At 40.5% G+C, this 17,793-nt stretch overlaps 1 protein-coding gene across 1 annotated transcript in view; it reads left to right on the top strand.

Annotated features, from left to right (window-relative positions):
• Positions 1-4,935: 4,935 nt before the first annotated feature.
• Positions 4,936-17,793, top strand: part of LAMA4 (laminin subunit alpha 4) — a 130,570-nt gene continuing 117,712 nt past the window's right edge. The window contains exon 1 of the mRNA XM_008164946.4: positions 4,936-5,537. Within this exon, the coding sequence (XP_008163168.2) occupies positions 5,337-5,537 (201 nt within the window). The 5' untranslated portion in view covers positions 4,936-5,336. The remainder of the gene's footprint in view (positions 5,538-17,793) is intronic.

Below are 17,793 nucleotides of genomic sequence, written 5' to 3'. Positions count from 1 at the left end.
TTCTACTGATGGTCTGATGCACTATGGCAATTCCTATGTTACTACTGAACAGCCTTTCAAACCTAGTGACTTTCAATCACTACTGACATGGATCAGGTGTTTCAAATGAGTGACCCAGTAGTAAATGGCTCTGTATCTCATTTCCAATTCCCCCAGAACAATGCTTTTAACACAAAAGACACCATCAACCACATTATTCTTGCTATTTCCTACCCCATTACACACTTGAAGCAGAGACCTTGAAAAATCTCACCCAATAAGCAACTTTCTCTTTTTATTTTCAGTAATAAAAAAGCATGACATGTTCACCAGGCTCATGAGGCCAGGGTATGTTTAATTGAACTCAAAGAGTTTTACAGAGGGAATAAATTAGAGCAACACAATATAACAAGAAAGAAAAAAGCCATTGCAAGATTAGTTGAAGGCAGTCCAGGATAAGCCAGATGGGTCTGATGCCAGTAATTAACAATACAAAGGAGGAGAGATGTCAAGGCTGAAGCACGGGGATGTGGGAAATGCATGTACACGTGCTTGCTTGGTTCCTCACTGCTTTATGAGCACAAATACCCCAACTATTGCTCTCCCCTTCAAGGGGGAGTGTGCTCTTTACAGCACCCAACTGGATTGTTCTAAGTCACTAATCCCAGGATCTGCCTCACTGAACCCAAATCCAATGGTAAGGAGGAGAATGCAAATGGGTGAAAAGGAGAGAGATGATAATGGAGAAAAATGAGAAGGAATGACATTATTTCCTAATGACAGGTTTCAGAGTAGCAGCCGTGTTAGTCTGTATCCGTAAAAAGAACAGGAGTACTTGTGGCACCTTAGAGACTAACAAATTTATTAGAGCATAAGCTTTCGTGGACTACAGCCCACTTCTTCGGATGCATATAGACCATCCGAAGAAGTGGGCTGTAGTCCACAAAAGCTTATGCTCTAATAAATTTGTTAGTCTCTAAGGTGCCACAAGTACTCCTATTATTTCCTAATTGCATCTTGGGATCTATTCTATAGCCCATCTCAAGTTTAGCTGAGGAGATCATAAGTCTTGTACTGCCTCCATAAAACACACGGCATTTTTAAAAAAAATCTTATTTCATCACAACACAGCTTTAATTCAAAACCATGGATTGACATAAGGGTTTTATGTATAATTTCTGTTACTTCGATTTCAGCATCTACATTTTTTTTGGGGGGGGGCAGGGATACTGTTAAATGGGAAATATTGCCAATCAATACACTTAACAGAATTTTTTTAGTAAAGTACTTCTAATTGCAATTTCTTTAATGGTGTATGTGCAGTTAATTCAATAGAGAAAGTATACAACATGGTTAACTTATAGTAAAATTATATATGTAGATAGACTTGCTTTTGAGGCTCATCAATTTGTGTCATTAATGTGAACATATGTAAATGTCATATTCCTTTTCCAAAAGGGCTGGCTTAGTGTTCAATACTTTGAGATTTATTTATTTTAGGTCAGAGTTAAAGCTGTTGTGTTGTGGTGAAATGTATTTCTTTATGCTTCATAAGAATAATTTGTTTATTGTAGGAGTAGTTCTAAGAGTGATGATATCTTTATTTAATTCCTTGCCTTTCTAGATTCAGGGGCCAAGATTTTCAAAAGTGATTAGTATGGCCTCAGTTTTTGGGTAGCCAGCTTAAGACACTAAAGGAGTCCCTGTTTTCAGAAAGTCCTGAGCACCCATCTTTTTCCTTACAGGATTTTGATTTGGTGATGGATGAAAATACCTCGCTCTTATATAGCATTTTCCTCGGTAGATCTCAAAGCATTTTAGAAGGAAGTGAGTGTCCTTATTTCCATTTTACAAATGACAAAATGATGTGATAAGTAACTACATTGCTTTCACTTAGCAGCCTTTACTAGTTTTGGAAATGGAGTTTTCTGATTTTTTGGAAATGTCCCAGATGTTTTACATTATTATATTGCAGTAGTTGCCAAGGCCCCACTTTGCTAGCCATTATGCATGCATATAATAAATGATAGTCCCTGACAAAGGACTTATAATATAAGCAGCTTCCATGTTTTCTCTAGTGTAGGTAAATGAAGACAGGGGGGTTTAATTGTCAATAAATGAGCTGGCTAGGCTATTTAAATAAAAGGACGGAGCAGCACTAAGCATGCTAATTGGGGCTCTGCAGGAGCTATTCTTCATTCAGTGTACCTATGCCAAGACCATCACATTCTCTATGTAATTAAGACTACAATCCTGCAAACACTTAAGCATTTAACTCTATAGGACCACTCATGTGCTGAAAGTTACTCACATAGATGTCTGCAGGATCAAGGCCCAAATTAGTCAGGCATGCAAGTACAACACAACATACCATCACACTCCTCTCTCGCTCTCTTTTCTACAATGCCCATCACCATAGTATCTAAGCACTTCCCAGGAAAATTAAGGGCTGTTAGCCATCCTGTCTCACAAGCAAAATACAAGGGACTAAAAACTGTGTGTTGCACCTTTCAGGAGACACAGCACAGAAGATACTATTCAGGTGGGAGGAAGACAAAGCTGCTAAGCTGGACCCAAGCAAACAATGTGTGTTTCAATACAGCCAGATGCAAATCTGTATGTTCAGGAAGAGAGAACGTAAGCCAAACTTAAACATGGTGGGACTGTATCCTGAGAAGCAGTGACTCTGAAAAAGATTTGGGGATGGGGTGGTGGATAGTCAACTGAACATAAGCTCCCAGTGTGACACTGTGGCCAAAAGGGCTAATGCGAACCTTGGATGTATAAACAGGGGAATTTTGAGTGTGGATAAGGATTTTACCTCTGTATTTGGCACTGGTATGAACACCACTGGAATGTTGTGTCCAGTTCCAGTGCCCACAATTCAAGAAGGAGGTTGATAAATTGGAAAGAGTTCAGAGAAAGCCACAAGAACAATGAAAGGCTTAGAAAACATACCTTATATTGATAGACTCAAGTAGCGTAATCTCTTTAGCTTATCAAAGAGAAGGTTAAGGGATGACTTGGTCAGTTTATAAGTACCTACATGAGAAAGAGAAATGTTATCGAGGGCTTTGCAATCTAGCAGACAAGATTATAGCAATCCAATGGCTGGAAGCTGAAGCTAGACACATTCAGATTAGAAATAAGGCACAAATTTGTAACAGTCAGGGTAATTAACCATTGGAACAATTTACCACGGAGGTGGATCCTCCATATCTGACAACTTTTAAATCAAGATTGCATGATTTCCTACAAGTTCAAATAGGAATTTATTCAAGGAAGTTCTATGGACTGTGTTATCATCATAATTGATGAGTCTATGAAAGGTAGCTTAAAGCCACCTTTGGGCTGCCTGGATTCTGCCTGCTCTTGGGCGGGGGAGGGGAGGAGAGCTATCTTCCCCCATGGCTGCTGCACAGCTGAGAACAGCTGTAGTGCTTTGTGCTGCAACCACTCTCACTTCCTATGTGCCTGCAAAAGTCCCCAAATCCCAAAAGCACTTGAAATCACGCACATCTTTATTGAAAGCGCCCTTAGTTGATCATATTTAAAGTAATTTACAAGAGGAGGCAAGAATCTGCTTTCAGGTTGAAGCCTGATAAGTCAATTTCAGTCTGAGGTGATTAGGACAGCTATGTTATAAACCATTGAAGAACAGGGTGTATAATGGTGTGACATACTGGGGTACAGTTCAGACCAATGGGGGACTGTGGCACCCCTGCTCTGCAACCTTGGGTGCCTTACAATGCCTTGCTGAAGTAGCTCCCACCTGGGCCACTCACAAACAGTCTTCCAGAATGCAAGCCGTACCCTGAGTGTCTGTGTGTAACTACAAAAAGAAGAACAGGAGTACTTGTGGCACCTTAGAGACTAACAAATTTATTAGAGCATAAGCTTTCGTGGACTACAGCCCACTAGTCCACAAAAGCTTATGCTCTAATAAATTTGTTAGTCTCTAAGGTGCCACAAGTACTCCTGTTCTTCTTTTTGCGGATACAGACTAACACGGCTGTTACTCTGAAACCTGTGTGTAACTGCGGCCTGCCAGCTACCCCCTGGCTTTCACCAGCCTTGGTTATACTGCAGAGTGACCCCAACATATCTGCAGTTCTGGATCTTCCCCCAGCAATGTATATCCTGTACTGCCCAGCCCTCTCCTGAACAATACAAATATATTAAGTCCAATATTCCTTTATGGAACCCAGTATGTCACAAATGGATTCAGCACTGACCCTTAAGTGAGGGGGTGCACAGTGATATAATTATATCTGGACTTTGTCCAAAAATCTTGGAAAGGTTACTTAGTCTGACATAGTCCTCATGAGAGTATAGTCAGAAAACAAGAGGTCAGCTGTGGATGTGCTTTCATACACTGAAAGCCTTGTTTCTGGGGACTCACAAAGCATCTCTTGAAAAGGAAAACAAGATGCTCTTTGTAAATAAAAGTTCATGCATTTGAGTAATGAAGTCGTTTTCCAAAACTGCAGTGAATGATATTCTTTTGCACAAGCAGACATGAAAATGGGAGGTGAGGCTCATGAAAAAGGGGGGTTTTCAATTAAGCATATTAGACTGTACTGTTTCAATAAGATCTATATCTTCCATTCGCTCACACAAACATGAAATCTTGATCAATAGAAAAGCCACCTAGCCCGTATTAACACTTGGGACATTCTGAATCTTGATCCCCCTGCCCATGCCCACGCCAATGCTCCCCCTCCTAAATAGGGGCCTCTAAAGTTTTTAATAAATCTGGCACCTTTCTGTCTCTGGCTGAATAAACTAGAGGTGCTAAAAAAAATAATCATGAGAGTTGATTCTTATTCTGGAGCAGCCAGATTATGTCCAGACTGGGAGGTGGGGAGGGAGAGTAAAGGTCCGACCTCAGTTTCTGAATGGCAAAGTTTGAGTGGGAGGATCCCAAATCTAAAGGTAAAAAGGAATGATGTGAACATATGAAGGAAGCCAGAGCCCTGAATACAGACTCAGTCTGTATCCTGACAGAGTGGAGATAAGGTGGCTGGGGAGCTAGTGGTGCTTTCCTGGAATACAATCTGTGTTTGACACTCTCTGTTTAAGCACTGCCCATCTGCATGTTATTCAGCTGAAGCCTCTAGGGAAAAAGAGGAGCCACAGGCACAGACTGCGAGCGAGGGAGGAAGCAAAAGAGCTTTTCTTTTTTAAATAAGGATCTGGTTAGACTGCCTTGAAGTGCCACATCTGGAAACTGAAAGCTGAGAGAAAGTTAAAATATCTGAGGCACTACTACACGAAGGGGGGTGGGGGCTGATTGCAGAAGTGGGTAAACAATTACTAAGAAGCTAGAAGACCACTACTGGATGTAAGGGGAGGAAATGGCTTTGATCTCAGCCTGGCCCCTTGTTTTTCCTATATTATTCTTCTTGGGATGTTTCTTCTCCAGCGCTGCCTCAGGCGAGGGCAGCGTTTTTCATTTTGACATTGAAGGTAGCTCAGCGGTCAGCAATCAAGAATCCGCTGTTATCAGAGGGCAGCAGCAGCCAGTTGCTACTGGAAGTTGGGTGCCTTTTGCTGAGGTACAGTAACTCCATTCTATCTCTAGAGTCTGAGCTTTCTCCTTTCATGTGCTTGTGGTGAAATTCCCATCTGGATAAAGTTAGTTTAATCATTTGAACCTTCAAGTGATACTGTAGAGTTTTGTGGGGGGATTTTGGACATTGAATTTCAGGCTAAAAGAGACATTTCAGACTTCAAAATAGACACATGCCCTGCCTGCTTTGAATAAACAGCTGTACTATAAAGTGGTACTAGCTTAGCACGTCTCTGACTTTCCTGCCAGCATAACTAAATAGGCCTGTCCAAACAGAGTTATTTTACAAGGGTTAATTGTCACAACAATAGTCACCGGATATTTAAATTCACTTGGATTTCCAGAAAGAGTTTGCCAAAAAAAAATCTACCATATTACAGAAGTTTTGCTTTTGTCTCTTACATGAAATCCAGCTCTGGAAATGGAGGTTCCTTTTATGGTTAGAGTAAGGTTAATAAATCAAAGGGTATTTAGGAAACTGCCTGCAGAGAAAACACCTGCATAGATTTCAAACATTACAGAAAGTTTGATAGTAGGACTAATGACAGAAGAAATCAGGACGATCCTAAAGTTACTTTGTTGTGGTAAATTTTCTTGCAATCTTCGCTTCTTGAAGCTACTTTAGACTTCTGATTTCAGTAAGGCTGCATCTGAACTGAACTATTTAAAAAAAACTAAGAAGAAAATAAATGACTTCAAGGCACACTAGAGACAGATCAATGTCTCGTGTGTGGGAGATACAAAGTAGGAGGGAAATTAAGTCACCTAAGGTCATGGGAAGGGAAAGAGTAATTGCTCTAGCGTAACATCAGAAAATGAGAGAGAAAATGAAAAAGGAGAGATAAGCACAGCTGTGTTGATATCACAGTTATGACACTGATATCTTATGTCATGAAACTAAATGTTTTTACCATGCTTTGATTACTAATGATAATAACCATGAAAGTAAATGTACAGTATCCTGGAAAAAAATCTTCTGGGACAATAGGGCTTCAGTACAAGGCCAAATTTGATTACGCAAACCTCACCCACATTATTGTGCTTCCAAACAGCTGAGGAATCTCAGGAAAGGCCTGCCCACTCCACTACTTCTCTGGGGCGAAACGTGACCTATGTGAGAAAGTTTTGAACCTAAAGTTCGCCCAGCTTAATATGTAGGCAGTGGGGAGCTCGCCTGGGCTTGGATACATTCCATAGTGTGGGAAGTACATCTCTTCTCCACGGGCTTGGAATTAGCCACTGAGAAACAGTATCTCCACCTGTTGCTTACCAAATGGAAAGTCCCTGAATGAATGCTTGATTTAAGAGACAAATGGGTTTTGTAACTGAGTTTCACAGGATAACGGGCATAAGCTTTTAACAGATAATCACACTGAATGACTCCACAAAGCCAGACTGCGTGTGCTTCGTTTAACCTATTGGACTTTACACCAGGAAAGTGCTGAATGATAGTTTGCACATGGCTTAGGAAAGACATTCTCCCCCACCCCCATTCATGGATGAAGATATTGGAAAGGTGTCATTTGTTCTATTTTATTTTATCTTTTAAATAGTTAATATTTTGCACTAAGGGCCTGATTCATTGAAGCGAATGGGAGTCTTTCCACTCACTTCTGTGGACACTAGATCTAGTGTCCAATGGTGCAGAGGGCCCTACTTGCAGAACCACTGAGGCTCCATCGTGAGGAATGGCAGCTGGGTTTCAGCCCCTACGTTATGGAGGTACATGCCCTGTGTGCTTCAGAGCCCAGCTGCATGGCAACTCCCTGAGTGGCCATGTACAGACATTCTTTAGGGGCAGGGCAGGTAGATCTGCTGCTGCATGGATCCACTGCCCAGTGACCCCATGTTAGATTTGGTTGCTAGGGCTGGGAAGACTACTCCAGTCCTGAGAATGGAGTAGAGGTCATAGAGCAGCTCTCTTTCTCTCTGTAGCCTGATTGGGGAAGACTCCTCCCTCAAGCCCTCAGAGATTTCCCCAGCACTAGCCCAACTATTCAGGTTGGGCCTTGGGAACAGGATTTCTCCCTAAGTGTGCATTTTAAAACTAGCCGTTTTGTGAGCTTGAGTTCTTTATCCACAGATCGGTGTGAACCGCAGTAGAGACTCTTTTACACAGCCCTGCTTGAGTCTACTCCTTAGTCTAAACATTGGCTCAGGCCTATAACTCCCCCAAGCAGACAGAGGCTGTTAGTCATGCTGAACAGTGCTGAATTATATAGCGGGTGGGTTTGTGAGGTAGAGTTAAAGAACCACAGAATCATTGTACGTAATGCATCCTGGTAGACTATGGTGCCAGTGAAGGTCTGTACTTAACCGCAAAGCAAACAAACCACAATATAGCCAGAATATAGGTCTAAACCACAATGAATTCATGACATTTCATCATGTGGTGTTAATACTATGCAGAGTTTGCCCTGCAAAGCATTCTTATTTAGATAATGCACTGGCAAATATGAAGGATTAGAAATACAGTGGGTGGGAACATCTAAAAATACATACTTTTTTGGCTGGGTTTACATTGCTGTGTTGTTCTTAAATTCTGCTGAGACTGTGATACTATGAACCTATTGAATAATTGAAGGGAAGCAGAAGAAAGCCTGAGGTACAAGGGAACACGCTGGTCAATATTCCTTAGCCTTGTACTTTTCTCCTTTTCCTGGTTTGGTAACCTAAAAACTAATGGTGAATGGAAGAACTGGCTTTAGAAAAATTCAGAACCAGTTGGAATTTTAGCCTTCCTGTGTATCTGATTTGAACCCAAAGGTCTTTATGTTTGATACAAGAATATTAAATACCTGAATGTCATGTGAGAGTACTGAATCCCAGTAACTGGACAGACCCTCGAGGACTGGTACCCATATATCTTTGTACTCTGCTGTCCTTTTACAAAAAACCTCCCCAATTATGCATCCTTCCTAGCCCCATGCAACACATACAACTTCCCCGGAAGAGGACTAGAACTTTGTTCAGGTCATTCAGAGAGCTCCGGTTAATCCAGGTAGCATGGGTAATGCTAGCAGTGAAGATACAGTGTTGCGAGCTACAGTGTGGGCTAACCAGCTTGAAGTACAAGCTTCATGGGAAGCATGGGTAAGTACTTGGGTTGCCAGTCTATGCTGAAGCTCATGCTGTTGCCTCTTCACTGCTATTGTTATCCACACTAGCTACATTAAAGTTAGTATGGTTATGCTTATCCATGCTTCAATCGCACCTTAATTTGTAGTGTCGACGTACCCTAGAAGTCTAGTATGCTGGTCAGTGTTGTTCATACCATAATGGTCTTTCCCTCCTACACATGGCTTTCCATCCATTTCCTACTTCCTTTCTTTCTCTGTAGTTCAGATGCTTCTATAGTGTTGCTCCCCGCTGGCACAGCTAGCTCTGCCATTAGTCCTTCCGTAGTACAGGATCCAGGATGTCTTCTTGAAGAATGCAATATCTTCTTAGAAGGGTTTGATTTGGACAAGTATTGGGTCATGAACTACCAATCAGTGGGTCCTTTGGAAGTAATAAGAGAAGTGGGCTAGATTTGCAAGCACTAAGAATGGGAGATTTCCTTCCAAAGTTGGGGCTAGGGAAGAATTTAACAAAAGGCATCCAGGTGAGAGAGAGGAGCAAAATCAGTAGGGAGAATTTGTATTAGGAAAGTAAACATGAGTATAAGTAGGGTTGCTGGGATTCTGTTTCTGAGACTGAGCCTAGAAATTGCTGTTCGTAGGCAGGTTAGGAAGATAGGTATGAAAAACACGCTAAAAAGTATCAGAGCTTTTAGTGGCTTATTCAAACCTTCCAAGAATTTTAGATTCCCTAGCTCATGAATGAGGTGAGGGGAAAAGTGTCCCAATCCAGGAAAGGGAGGATATATGGAGAGAGAGCAGTTTGCACTGACCTAAATTAATCTTTTGTGTAACTATGCTGAAGTTAATGGATTTAGGCCAGGAATTATTTTTGCCAAATATAAAAAAATTAAAATATTTTATTGGAAAGGTTCTGCTTAGATCCAAGAATTCAAACCTCAAAATCAGCAGCCAATTTTTGAATACATGAGTGTTTGAGAATGATTGGGGCTATGGTTTGGACAGTTACAAAAGTCAGACACCTTTTGCAAAAGTCAGACCTTGGTCTAGATTCAAATTTCACACACTGATTTTGGGGTCTCCAGGTCTGGGGGCATTGTGTGGACTCATCTCTATTCTAGCAACAACCCAGACAAGATGAAAAATCAGGATTAAGCTCTGTGAAGAGGTAGTTAGTTACCAACATGTAATACAAATCTTTTAAAAATAAGTAGAATATGTGTTAGAATTTGATCTGCAGACTGCAGCATCTAATGATATTTTGGATGCTTCATTTTTGGGTACCCAATTAAAGAGGTCTGATTTTTTATAAAGTGATAACCAAAAATAGCTGGACCCCTCTGAAAATCAGGCCCCTTTATCAGGCTACTCAAAAATCACTAGTAACTTGAAAATGTAGGCTTCAAAGTAACCATAATCAAAAGTGCCATTCCCAGCAATAAAAATTGGAATGGAAAGACTTAGGGACTGTTTTGGCGGAAACACAGTTTGATCCCTGCTTTTGGTATGCATCCATTTGAAACAGACCAAAAGGGTTTTTAACCTGACAAAGATCTTTATATTTTTTTGACTAGTGGGAGCTGCATCTCACTGTGCAAAAAGCAGATCTTGTAATGAGTTTCATTTCAGACCCTCAAGGGTTATGTTAGGTTAACTACCATAATGGGTAATTTGGATTTTTTGCTGCTGTGTGTTCCTGGTGTAACAGGGTTATGTTCTGAGAAAAGTCCATTAATGAGGAGGATGTTTAACTGCAGATGTTTGCATTTCCAACTTAAGTTTCTCATCAAAGTTTTAATAAAAATCAGCTGCAGGAGTTAAGCAGCCAGCCCCAAATCCCTTAAATCATGGAAAGCTGAAGCAAATGGAATTAGAGGATAGTGGGAAAAGTTGTGTGTTTCAAATTTAGTCAAGAAAATGAGAGTCTGTGCTTAAAATGTAACCAGCAAAATAATATGAGCTAAACTTTACTGCAGCTAACCAAACGTTGGGAAAGTACCAGTAAAATGCTCAAACTTATTTAGGGGTGTGCAAACAATAAAAGGAGTTTTATATCCACTCTTATTCATGGGCATGGGAAAGACTAGAAGGAATTAAAGGTCTAGTTTTATTAATGGGCATGGGAAGCAATACAAGGATCAGCATGTCAGGGAGAGTGATATAACCTGATTTTAAATGGTGCCAAGCAACCACAGCTGCCATGATTCTAATTGGAATTTTTGTTGCTCAACAGCTGTAAAAATATGACTAATACCTTTAATCTGAGAGATTTGTGACAAATATGCCTAAATATTGATGGGAGAGGTGGGCTCAAATTGTATTCTGGATCCAGATTTTAAACCCCTTAAAGTTTAGGGACATTCTAATCTGGGTTTTAATTAAGATTGATTGCAAAATTTGGATCAGGATCCCAGTTCATTTATAAACACTACCCAAATTCAGGAGTATTTGGATCTGGCATTCTGATTCTAATGCAAGCTGTAACCTTATCAATCCACCAGCTTTATACTCCTCTCTTCTTGATGCCTCATTCTTTGTCAACAAAAGACCACCAAAAATTATTCTAGTATTCTGAATGTACAGTATATATTGAGCCATTTGAATTGTTTTCTGATGAAAGAATGCACTAAATTTGATCTGTGTTTGTTGTTCATATTTGCTAGAAATATCCAAGTAATTCTTTAGATGTTTCTTTTCTCAAAACAAATGCAGCAGGGCTCCGTTTTTTTTTTTAAACAAACAAAAAAGTAGTGCCAGAAGTCCAGCACTCATCCCACATCTGACCTTTACAACAAACAATGGAGGAAAACACATTTAGGTATGGAAGCAGATTTCAATTCCCAGCTTACAATGTGTTATACACAACAGTAATTAAACGTTATTTGTGAGGGCTTGTTGCAAAGCCGGTGGAAGTCAGTGGAAATACTCTGATTGGCCCCTAAATGATGAAGAACACTTTCATGGGGTTCTTTTAACATAACAAAATGTTAGTTCCAAGTGTGTTTCTATAATTAATCAACAAACTAAATCTATTGTAACAAACTCTATCAAAACCAACAATTTTAGCTAAGATTTGTAAGCTGTGATATACGCTTAACTCCTATACCCTTGCACTAATTAGCCAAGGATGACCTTTCTGCTGGTATTCCCCATAGATATCAGATGGAAGGGGTGTCAAGTAGACCAGCAAGTGAGTGTGTGGTGGAGCAACAGCTCCTAGACAAAAGGGAAGGGTGACACATTGGGTGGAATGTCAGATGGGTAGGACCCAGTGGATTGGGAGGCAGGAAGCTAAAAAGAGGACTAGCTGGTAAGTTGAAGGGGAGAAGGTATGAATGGACAGATAGATAGCTAGATGTTGCATCATTAACTCAGTATTTCTAAACACCGAGAAGCCAAAAGATGTAAGGTATTTTTTGTTTTAAATGGGATTAACCTATTCTTTATGCATTAACAATGATCATTTTTAGCTAAAGTGTCTAGATTGTTTTTGCCATTTTGGTTGAGTTAGCCTATTACAAACCTTGGTTCCACATCATAGTATGCTTATTCTCCCCCTACTATGATTCCTATCACTTTTAGTAGAGGTAAGGGGATGGGAGGGGGAAGGAGCAGGAAAATTTCTTTTGCGTGATTTTGCTGCGAGCCAGTCATGACTGGTTAGGGCTGGTCAGACCACAGGTTAAGTCATGACTAGAGCAGGGGCAAAGCTTTTTCAGTCGATGATGCTTTTTTGTGGAACTCCTCCCAGGGCCCATACAATACCATCTAGTTGCCCATTCAGAGAGAACCATCCATTCATGGATCTCCCCCATTCCATGCAGAAGAGGAACTCTGTCACCTCCTCAGGACCATGTATACCCTCCTCCAGATCCAGTGTAAACCTCACTGTAGAGTCTGGGGTTGCTCAGGAACAAGCAGGCTCCGAGGAGCATGATGCATCTTCCCCTTCTGTACCACTTAGATTCCCTGGAAAAGATAATACAGCCTGGGACTTATAGAATCTGGGGGAGTCCTTGGGGTCACAGATCCATCAGAACCATACTGCCAGGGAGGTGGGAGGAAGGGAAGGCGAAGTCACAGGGGCTTCATGCAAAGGATCTGGCCTCCTGCAGATCCCATAGAATCTACCAGGTTTGGGGTGGGCTACTTGGTTTTTCACACATAGGAAAACCCCCATCCTCTAGTGGAATAATGGGGGGAGTCTATGTGGGGGCTCCATAGGTCCCCTAAATTCCCTTTGCTAATCACTTTCAGAGCATGCCTCAAGTCCATGATGGTTTATTCCTGATTTCTATGGGCACCTTCCTTTATTTTGTTTATTTTTCAGGGGAAGGAAAACAGGTTAGTTGAGGGGCTGTTTGTTTACTTTTGAACCTGATATTCCCTTTCACCCTTTCTTTGAGCCAGTGAGGAACTCATTATATCTCTAGTGGGGTAGCCTTCATACTAGAATTTTTGACTGTGTGTGTCTTTTAATGTTTTGCACTGTGGCTTCCATCTGGTGCTTACAGGCCTTGCAATAGCTATCTTATCTATTGGTTAAATAATAAAGCAACTCTAAATAAAATTTCAGTCACCTTCAGTTGCCTTCCTTGGGTTTTACCTTCTAGTTATCCAATGTTCTCATGGTAAATACAATAATACCTGCAGTAAATGCCTCTTAGGCATATTAGCCTTTGAATATATATATTGCTTGTGTGTGTGTGTGTGTGTGTGTGTATATATATCTATATATCTATATATCTATATATTTATATAGATATAGATATAGATATCTATATATAGATATTGCTTCAGTGGTCCTAGACATCTGGAAATGTGTGGGTGGTAAGTATGTAGTTGATAACTGTAGTTTTAGGTCTAGCTTGTCCTATGGACTAATATGAAAAACATTTGACTCAGTTATTCATTTCTTTTTTAAGAGAATGACACAAAATTATTTACATCTTTCTTGTATTTTATTAAAGGGAAACAAAATGGACATTTGTTAAGAGAGGTATCTGGACCATCTATGTTGCCAAACTTAGCATTATTTCTGTTTGCCACAGTGCATATATATTACAACAAGTTTTATACTTACTAGCTGTAGAAAAAATAAATTAGTGCTGAGGCTTGGTATTAAATTATCTTTAGCTGGCTGCAAGCTAGCTAAAACATTTTAGCTCTTCTCCTTTGTGGGAAAGAATGCCTTTTAAGTTAAGGCTTTGTGTTTCCCACTTTATATGGTAAAAATGACTGCGCACTTTTATGAAGAATGCCTAGCCAAGAACTGTTTATATTGGAACCAACCCCATCTCTAAATCAGCCTGTGTTACTGAATGGTATTTTGTTTTCCATATGGATTGAGGAAGGGTAACAGTCTGGAAATATCTGCAACGGATGAGGTTTTCAAAATTAAATACAATTATTTGACCAGAACGATAGATAATTTTGTTGCTTTAAATCAGACCATTTTACTTTTTATTATCATTTCCCTTTACAGCACTTACAACTATTCTGGTACCATTACGACAGAGATATGCACAGGCAGACCTTTCTCAAGGGTTTACAGAGTCCCATAGGTCTGTTTTGTAATTCCATGCTTGCTAACTTGAAAATATCAAATAAACAAACAGATTATATATAGATATATGTAGATAGATATATGATTTTTATCACAAGACAATATTTTCAATAAATTAGAATGTAAAATGTTTGGGGAAATTGAGCTGTGAAAGCATAATTGAAAGGAAATAGCAGCTGAGCCCACTAATTTAAACGTTGTTAAGAAAGCAGGATTCATGCTTCATGGTGTGATGAAATAAGTTATGAAATGCATTTGAAAACAAAGTTGTCAGTTACATTGGCAGCCATCTTAAGAAGTGGCATCATTTGCCACATTACCATAATAGTAGTCAATTGCCAAAAGCCCCAATATGACTGTGCAATTCCCACGGTAGCTAGAAGCTGAACCTACTAGTCAATAGCTGATACAGAAGGTGGTAAGCAGAGGAGGCATCAGCTAGATCCTAGCTACTGAGAAAGGTAAGGGTGCTGCTGGACTTCTTATCATGGTCCTGTCCCTGGATATTGTGCAGGGCTTCCATCTTTCTATCTACCCAAGGTACTTGTATGGCCCCTGTTGTTTTACTATCTGAGCACTTCATAATCTTTATTTATCCTCACAATGTCACATGAGGTAAGGAAGTGCTATTATCCCCATTTTACGAATCAGGAGCTGAAGCCCAGTGGCCCAGATCCACAAAGGGACTTAGGGACTTTAGTCCTGTTTTTAGGCCCCATTGCAATCCACAAAACTCCCACTCAGCTGCCAGCTAACCCTGTAAGCACCTAAACTTGCTTAGCACCTACATAGTTGCAGCAAAAGTTCCCTCTGTGCCTATGTTTCTGCCGCTGGACATGTGCAGCCTCTCTCTAGGCATCCAAGCAACTATATCCAGCCTAAACCCCAGAGTGATTCATGAATGTAAGTGCCATCTAAGTCGCATGTGGGCCTTGAGCCTGTAGGCATTCTCAGAGGCCACTTAACTCCACAAAACCGCTGGGGAGTGGGCAGAACAAGAACGTCCTCCCTTATAACCTTTAGCCCAGTGCTCAGGGTACAGACCTGAGATGCAGGAGATTCCCAGTTCAAGTCCTGCTGAGGAGAAGGGTTTTGAACAGGGATCTGCCCCTTCTCAAGTGAGTGCTCCCCCCCCAAAACCCTACTGCTCTTTGGTGTGGAGTTAGACAGCCTCTGAGTACACCTACTGGGTCAAGCCCCGCTTGTGAACTAGGTAGCCAAACACTTATCTTCCCCAGTTCATGAATCATGGGACTAGAACCCAGGTCTGCAGAGCCTGGGACAGCTGACATTGCCCCCAGAAGGGCAGGCAGAGAGTTGACAGTCACGCTCAGAGTTGAGCGAAAGGAGTAGGAAGAAGCCTAGGGAAAACAGCAGCAAGGGTGAGACCGCATGGACCTTAGCTGCTGATTGTCGGGTCCCTAGGCTGGCACCCAGTGTAGAGGGTGGGCCTGGGTCTACCAGCCAATGGGGAAGTGTTACAGATGGAGCAGTGGACTTTGAAGACTGTCTGAGGCAGTTTGTTTAGACAGACTTGGATACCATGAAAGACAGGAAACTATAATGACCGGAACCAAAGGGCCAAACTACAAAAAGGAGCTGTTACAAAACTCCATGTCTGTTTTATTCATGTGTGAATAGCCCTACTCCCTCCCAGCCTCTGCTGTGACTCATAACTCTATTAAGCAACAGAGAAATTGAGATAGTTATTGTCTTTTTCCCACTTCCTCATAGGATCCTGAATAGCAGCAGTAAAACTGCTAACTTTACTCTTGGCAATCTCTGAGCAGCGGTGACATTATCTGTCTAGTGCCTCAGGCAGACTGAGTTTTCTGCACAAACATAAGGGCTAGAAATTTACTTTAACACCCCCTTCTGCCCCCCCCCCTCCGAAAGCTTTAACTCTGCGGAGCATGATGAGTTGGGGCCCTTTATGTGACACACAAAGCTTCCCATTTGGCAATGGTAGGTAGGCAATGGAGCTCTGAAACACATGTGTTATGGTTATGAGCACTTTCCTGCATTGGAATCAACAACAAAACTTCCATTGACTTCAGTAGGTCCAAGGATCAGTCCTACTATTTAAAGTAGAATGAAGGCTTTGGTTGAGGTGGTTTTTCATTGTCTCTGATTAAAGGATTTTACATTGCTGGTGTCAATGAAAGTGCGCCTTTATTTATGAACTTTCAGATTGCTGAGCTAAGCAAAAAAGTTATAATTTACTTTTAATGAATCTTATGAATGATTCTTAGCATTATTTTCACAGAGATAAAACAACTTTGTCTCTCCAATACTGTAGAATGATGAAAGCTATGGGTTTGTGTTTAACCTTTCAAATGGGCACTTAATACTGCTCAAGTGGAAACCCATTATTGGACATCTTTGCTTGAGTGCCACAGCAAATTAATTAGGGAGACCTTCAATTTCCATTTGTGTACCTTAGATTAGAATTCAGCTTTAAAAAAAAAAACTGTGCAGTGACAGTGCTTTCTCTTTAGCAAGATGAATATTTACCTGGCAAAAAATGTGAGTTTACCTCTGAAAATTAAGTAACACACAATATGTATGTAATTTGCTATTTATGTAATTTGTGTAAATGCTTTAGTTTGCAATCTAATTAAATGTCATTCGAATTGAGATACCTGTCAAGATAAAGGAATAAGAACAGATTACTAGTCTTGTGGACAAAAAACACTACAAACTTTTTGTTCGCTCCTAATTTGCAGCATAAATGGAGCAGAGAAAAAGATCAAAATGCAGGGAGACTGTTCAGTAATTTAATGAGATACAGCATATAGGGTGGGGTTTTTTTTCTTTTTTTTTTTTTAAATAAAATGTACCATCAATAACGGTTTGGACACTAAAATCTGGGAAATGTGTCATTCCCAGAAATGTTCACATTTCTAAAAAGAAACCAATTCACACATAATAAATTTACATATAATTTCAGTTCACCAACATTTACCAAAATGAAGGCTAAAACAAAGTGGCTTTTATCATACTGACTACTCTCTAACAGCCGTACTGTCTTATTACCAAGGCTACTTAACTGTCTAGCTATGATGTCAATACAGAATTAATTTCTTCAGTAATCATAGTTAGAATGTGACTTTTCTAGTTCAAAGAATGGGCTACTGTAGAACAGAGGTAATGAAGGCTTATAGAAATTATAAATAGAGCCTAGAGGAAATGGGGAAGCAAGCTTGATTGTTTTTAATTCACCAGGTTTGTAAAGCTTGGAAACTCAAATTAATTTAGCTGACGCCAATGAAGAAGAAATGAAAACACTGAGAGCAAGTGTCTACTCTTGGTCACAGTGGTGTAACTATGAAGTAACACTGCCGTGCAGATTCTGGCCCTTCACATTGCTTTTTGCAGTTATTTTGATATTATATTGTAGCCAACACACTGGGATGTTGCTGGCTTTCTAAGGGAGTGTCTACACTGAAAAAAAAATGCATCATCAAGTCTCAGAAACCAGGTCAACTAACTGGGGCTTGCATTATGGGGCTAAAAATAGCAGTGTAAATGTTCCTGCTTGGGCTGGAGCTCGGGCTTTGAGAGTAGGGAAGGGAGGTAGGTCTCAGAGCCCAGGC

Source organism: Chrysemys picta, chromosome 3, assembly GCF_011386835.1.
Source record: "Chrysemys picta bellii isolate R12L10 chromosome 3, ASM1138683v2, whole genome shotgun sequence".
In the NCBI taxonomy this organism is placed as follows: domain Eukaryota; kingdom Metazoa; phylum Chordata; order Testudines; family Emydidae; genus Chrysemys; species Chrysemys picta.
Note: the sequence above shows the minus strand (reverse complement) of the source record. Positions and strands in the feature narration are given on the sequence as shown.